The 6,612-nt window shown below is 49.1% G+C and overlaps 1 protein-coding gene across 3 annotated transcripts in view; it reads left to right on the top strand.

Moving 5' to 3' along the window:
- Positions 1 to 6,612, top strand: part of CCDC149 (coiled-coil domain containing 149) — a 107,389-nt gene that overhangs the window by 90,641 nt on the left and 10,136 nt on the right. For all 3 annotated transcript variants that reach the window (XM_023534148.1, XM_011365280.2, XM_011365273.2), the window contains exon 11: positions 3,931 to 4,047. In XM_023534148.1, the coding sequence (XP_023389916.1) occupies positions 3,931 to 4,047 (117 nt within the window). The remainder of the gene's footprint in view (positions 1 to 3,930; positions 4,048 to 6,612) is intronic.

The raw sequence follows: 6,612 nt of genomic DNA, 5'->3' as shown, positions 1-6,612 counted from the left end.
TTGGTACCTTTTTGAGCATCAACTTTGTGAATTTAGTTCTGTACTAGGCATTGTAGACAAGCCCCTCACCTTTTCCAAGAGCCCATTGTCCCATCTGGAGAACAAGATGAATATACATCAAACAGCGAGAGGAAAGCAGGGAACGGCATGTAATTAAGTGCTGAGTGATGGCGATGTTAGTGTGTGAGGTGTTATAGAGTGCTGGACCCAGAAGGACAGTTGAAAGCAAACACCTGATATATATTAATTACACAACACCCATTCCCATTCTCCGGGACGGCAAACACCTGATATATATTAATTACATAACACCCATTCCGAATAGCCACCTTAGGTTATTCTGGGACGGCAAACACCTGATATATATTAATTACACAACACCCATTCCCATGACTGTGGCAGACATTGCTAATCAATCACATTGCTCTTCTTGCCAAATTTCACATGTGGCCCTCGAATGGTCTTCCACTGTGGCTTGCCAGGAAGCCACTTGATTTGTCTGAGTTGACGCGTCAGAGAAAACATTTTCCCCTTTCCTGATCCAGTCCGATCCCCTCATTTTAGTGACAGAAGCCCAATTTAGACTGAGGCTGCAGAGGCTGATATTACAACCCAGGGGTTCAGATCGTCATTTCACTGCTTCACCTGTAAAGGGGAGCTAAAATTCAGAAAAGAGCAGAATTGGGTAGATCAGATCAGCTGAGGATAGGATCACAAAGCAAGATGGGTTAGAGAAGAGGAATTCAGAAGCCAGAACAATCTCTTCTGAGATTCGAAAGGACAGTGGTGAAGAAGCCAACTCCTCATTACTCCAAGGCAGAGTTATTGCTGGGCTTTGAGTGTGCTGTGGTTTTTCTTTGACTCTTTTCTCCTTCCCTCACTCTCTCGGCCAACAGCATATAGCTCTTGATGTTGTTTGATAGAGTCGGGGCAAATTTGTGATCTTGCTAGGAAGTAGACAAGTTTGACAGATGTCACAGCCTGCGTGGAGAAATCATCTGAATTGCAAAGCATATTCCAAACTGTTTATCTGGTCCCTGAGAGATAGAAAGGTATGGGGCTCTCGAGGAAGCCAGAGGGTAGGCCAACTGACCACACCCCGCGGGAAGGAATGACCCACCTTCTCCAGCCCCTACCTGTCAGCCGCGTTCGCTCGGCTCTTCGCTGGGCTCTGTGCTTGGGGGCTCTGCAGGGAGGTGCCTTGGGTATACTCGTGCTCTAAAAAGAAATGATAAAAACCAGAACAAATCTGGCAAGAGCAGAGCTTGGCTCTTTGAGCTTTTCATTTTAATTCTCTCTTCTCCACTCCAGCCGGAGGAGGAAAATGTATTTTGAAAGCAGTGGTACATTTTGGAGAGGGATGGGAGATACTGTGCTATAAAGAATGAGGAGGGCTTCCAAAAAATTCCAACACCAGTCGAATGGGAGGGCCCATGTGACCTCGCACACTAGTTGTGGTTTGACTCTAGTCGGTGGATCACCCTTGCTGCTCACCCTTGCTCCTCATCCTCCGGTCCTACAATCCAAAGTGAAACTATGAGCCAGCAGGCCATTAGATTAGAGCTCACCTTAGTCAATATGGGTGGAATCGGGACTGAGTTAGAAACCATAGAACTGGGCACTTTCTAAGAAAGGTCTTCGAATCCTTCAAATGTTTTGCAAGAATAACCAAATCTTGGCATTTTGCCTTAAGATTAGGAAATGGTCTCTCCAGGCAGACATTTTGGGAGGTATTTATTTGTCTTCTCTCCAGTCCCCACCTCGATTGCACGTGGGTGAGTGGTGGCTTCTGTTTCCTTTCTCTATACACTCATCGCTCAGCTTCTTGGAGAGGCTTAATGTTGCTGGTAGCAGCATTTTTGAGGAGCTATGGTGAAGTGGATGTTGCCCTGCATTGGGAGGGAGCCATAAAATATTTCGTCCTAGAGAATTCTTCATGACAGAAAGGGGGTGAGGTTCTCAGCCAGTTCCCAACTCTGTCCATGATTCTGATTCTTTGGCCACCAGGGCAGAGGGGATTTGGAAGGCTGGTTGGGACACAGAGGGACAAAGTGTGTCTCTTACTTTCCCCTTAAGGCTAGAGAGCTGCCAGCCTACCTGCTAGAGAAAGAGGGTCAAGAAATGCAGACCTATCCCCTACCTGAGGGCAGTAATTGTGGCCTTGGCAGAGAGAGAAACAAGAGAAACGCAAGAAGTCCAGCCTGAGGCGTCTGCCGTGGGTTCATGGGAACCATTAAGTCTTTGAGCTGTTTCCGGATTGTATCTTTACAGCACAAAGGGAGACCTGCCGGTGTTGACTTCATTTGGAGGGTCTCTTAGGACTATCCCAATAGTTCTCTTTGGAAAACCTCTCCGGACTGTGGCACTGAAGATTTCTGGATTTTTCCCACCTGAGACAGTAGCTATGCTGGTGGAAAACTTTAGGGTCAGCTCCTATCAGATTCCCAGTTCCCTGGGATGACCCTCAGATAGCAGAGAAGCTAGAGAGCTATGGCTGCTAATAACACACTCCATCTGCCTGGGGCAGCAGCAAGCACCCTGGCCTGGCAACACATCAGGATTCCCGCGAACGCATCAGCCATTCGTTCAGACATTTATGAGATATTTATTAAGCACCGACCATGTGCAGACGCTCTGTTACAGTTTTGGAAATCAGGTTAGTAAGACGTAGCCTGATGGGAAGACAGCGTTACAGACAAAGTGAGGGTAGAGGCCACCACGGTCCACCCGGTTCTCTAAAGAAGGGGTGGGCGTCATCACACAAATTCCACTCTGTGCTCCATCAAACCTGAAACTAAGATGGTAGAACTTTAGAGCCTCTGACTTGAGCCCCAAAGACATTTAGTGACTTGGCTTTAGAAAGGGTTTTGCACAAAGTCAGATGGCTAAGGCTGGAGCGTAGGCTGGGTCTTGGCGTATGGGGCTTTCGGGTTCAGAGCAGAGAGTCCCAGGGCCTCTTGGAGCAAAGCTCAGGAGCCAGCCCCGCATGCTGGGCTCTGAGCTACCGTGGCAGCGTCCCCTCCGTCCAGGTGTTCTTCCGTGTGTCTGTGTTCATCGTGCTTATGTTTCAAAGCCAAACTTCGCTGCTCCTCACCTTCGTCATTCGCCTTAAAATGGCCTTAAAAATAGGGTTGTAATGGTTTTCCTTTCCTCCTCCTCAAATAAATTTTCTCAATCCAGTTAGGGAGTTCACACAAACAGATAAAAGGGTTTGGCTGGTCTGGGACTATATGTTCTGAGGGAAAGTTTGGCTGTGATAATTTGGGGGACCTGGTACTACCTGACTTATGACAGAGTCATTATTCAATCTTAATGACCAAATTGAATTAAATTAGATATAGTACATATGGCAGCGCTATGGAAGGTGCCTTGTAAAGTAATAATTTCAATAAGTGACATTTATTGAGTGCTGCCTAAACGCCTAAGCACTTGACGTAAATCGGTTAATCAAAACCACCCAGTGCTGTGGGTTATTTGTCCTCCTTTTACCGATGGCGGCCCTGAGGCTCAGAGAAGTCAAGTGGCTTACCCAAAGTCACTCAGTGAGCAAGTGACTGCATCCAGCGCATAAACACCACAGTGTGGCTCTGAAGCCTGCGCTCCCAGGCACTCTGTTGTTCTATTGTTATCGTTGTTATTGTCTCACGTTGATCAGTGCCACTCAGTTTTCGGCTGACATACAGGCTGCCCTTTAATGGTGGCCTTTGAGGGCAGCCACGTCCTGAGCAGATTCTCGGGACCCATAGACAGCTGGCCCTGGACCTCACTGCCCTGTTCTCACACTACAGAAAGGGCCCGCTGGCCATTTCCCTCCAGTGGCATTAGCTACGACTGAAGGAGGCGCTTTGTTCACAGTCCATTGTGTCGGGGTGAATGTAGCCATGACTCCACTGAGGACCTACTATGTTTATTTTCCCCTTTCCATGACAGGGGGCAAGGACACCATCCTGTTCAGCGACCCCGCTCTTCCCGCCATACAGAGGTCGAGGTCCCCACTGCTGAAGTTTGTCGAGCAGCCCGCTGAGGTCAAAGTGAACCTCAAGGACGGTAAGTGTACCTCAATTTCTCTGTCTTCGCCTGGGCCGTGCCTGGCACAGAGGAGGGGCTCACTGAGCGTCAGTCCCTTCCCCTCCTTGCAGCTTCTGTGGCACTCTGGGACCTCTCCTCGTGTTTCTTACGTGGGTTCATCTTGCTTGGAGCTTCTGGCAGAAGAACCAGGGCCCTTGCACTCTGCCTGGTGGCACAGAGCTAAAGAGTGACTCAGTTGTCGAACAATTTGGATTCATATTCCAGCCCCGTGTTGTATTGAGTATGAGAACTTGGGCTAGTGACTTTAGCGTCGGTTTCCCTACCTATGAGTGATGGTGCCAGCCTCAGAGAAATCTTGGCACATTGCCTGGCACATGGTAAATGGCCTGGGTATCAGCTGCATGGAGAAAAAGCTTCCCCTCTATCGGGCACACTTTCAGGATGCAGGATGTTCTGAAAGGGATCAAAGACCCATGTAGGGTGCCAGATAAGCCAACAGGTGTGACAGCCAGGTCTCTTCCCCCGTGGCAGTCTTGTTGCCCCAACTAAACTATCCTTCCTGTCTTTCTAAGTTTGGCTCGTGTTCTTCCTCCGTCCCCAGTGTGGTTGCCAGCTTCCAAAATGGCCCCAAAGGGCCCGCCTCCTGGCATCCATGCCCTTATGGGGTCTTCTCCCACGCTGTGTCAGGGTTGGTCTCTGTGACTTAGCGAATACAGCAAAAGTGATGGCATGTGACTTCTAAGGCTAGGTCATAGAAAACATGTGGCATTGGCCTTGCTCTCTCTGTCATGGATGGTTCACTCTGGAGGAAGCCGGCTGCCATGTCATGAGGATACTCAAGAAGCCCTACTTACGTGTATTGTGGAATTGAGTGAGGCCTCCAGTCATCAGCCATGTGAGCGGCCATGTGAGGGGCCATCTTGGAAACAGATTCTCCAGCCCTAGTCAAACCTTCAGATGACAACAGCCTTGGTCAACGTTTTGAATACAACTTTATGAGAGACCATCAGCCAGAACCACCCAGATAAACTGCTCCCAGGCTCCTGGGTCTCAAGCTGCTAAGTAAGTTTGAGGTGATTTGTTACACAGCAGTTGCTGACTCATACACCCAGCATGTGGGTATCGAGGTTCTTTCTTCGGACGTCTATCTTCCCTCTTCACCTTCTCTTGCTCAGAGTCATGTCTTTAACTATCACTTCTATGAAAATATTCTCAAAATATCTTCCCCCCACTGGGACCATCTGCAGAGTTTAGTCTCGCATTTCCCAAAGCTCAAACTTCCCCACCTGAATATTTTATGGACGTCTCAAGTATGACATCACCAACTCTTTCTGCTTCCTCTCTTTTTTGGTCACCCTCTCAGCTACCCAGGCTTGAAACTGTAGAGTCGTCATCGACCACTGTCAAGTTTCCTTCCCCGTCCACATCTGGGCTTTTCCTCAAGGTTTCTTGTACCTCCGCTCCTACCACCTGCCGTGATTCGGGCCCACTTTACCTTCTTGGTGGGGCTCCCACCCAGTTTCCCTGCTGTCAGACTCTTCTTTCTTCATTCCCATCTTCATCCCGCCGCTATAAGATGAAGCTTCTAGAACACCGCTTTCCGCCCTGTTTGTACCCTGCTCCAAACTTTTGAGCGACTTCCAATTGTCTTCCACTTAAAATCAAAATACTGTGACCTGCCCTAGCCTGCCTTCCTAAGCCTATCATTATCTGACATGAGAACTGTGCCTTTATCAAACTGTACTAACCAGCTGAATCAATTAGTAGTGTTGTGTAACAAACCACCTCGAACTTGAGAACTTAAGGCAACAGCTATGTATTATTTATCATGTGTCTTTGGGCCACATGGGTGGGTCTGTTAATCTGAGCTGGGCTCTGCATGCTCACTCATGCCTCTGGACAGCTGTATTTTGAAGCCTGTGCAAATCGCTCATCAAAGTGCATGGAATGGTAAGAATAGATGTCAGGACAGGTCTGGAATTTCAACAGAGAGGTTTCCCAAGCACATGTCGGGGAGAATTCCCAGAGCAAGCCCCTGACTTGAGCGGGGCTCACACTGGCTAGCAGGCCATGCAGGGTCTTCCCAGCCAGCAGCATGTGGCTGTTTGCAAGGCCGGCCTGCAACACACCATCGTCCACTGTGTAGTCTGGAACATGTCTCAGCTGGTGGTCATCCCATGCCAGTGGCCGGGGTGTCTACACGGAGATCCGAAGCCCGCTTTCTACTTTGGGCTCGCTGAGCCCCCGGCTGGGCCCAGGCCTGCTAAACTGAAATGGAGCATGAGCCTGGCTTGATTTTCACAAGAGTGGCATAAGTAATGGCCTGATTCAAAATGATAGCTTCTAGAGTTCCATCATTAGCTCTCATTGTTCCAACCCCGGCCTTCCCCAGCGCGGGTGGGAAGAAGGAAGCGTTTGTGCAGCGCCTGTCAGCGTCTGGGATGGCCTCATCACTGCGGCATCTCTGATTAATTCCAACACGAAAGTGGCTCGTTCTCCGGAGGACAAAGCCCATCAGAGACCAGTTAACAAAAGAAGACAAATGTCCCCTTTGGGCCAGTGGGGTGTGTGTGTGTGTGTGTG

The sequence above is a fragment of the Pteropus vampyrus genome, unplaced genomic scaffold (assembly GCF_000151845.1).
Source record: "Pteropus vampyrus isolate Shadow unplaced genomic scaffold, Pvam_2.0 Scaffold5, whole genome shotgun sequence".
Taxonomy (NCBI): Eukaryota; Metazoa; Chordata; class Mammalia; order Chiroptera; family Pteropodidae; genus Pteropus; species Pteropus vampyrus.
The sequence above is the reverse complement of the archived record's forward strand: the minus strand, read 5'-3'. Positions and strand labels throughout refer to the sequence as shown.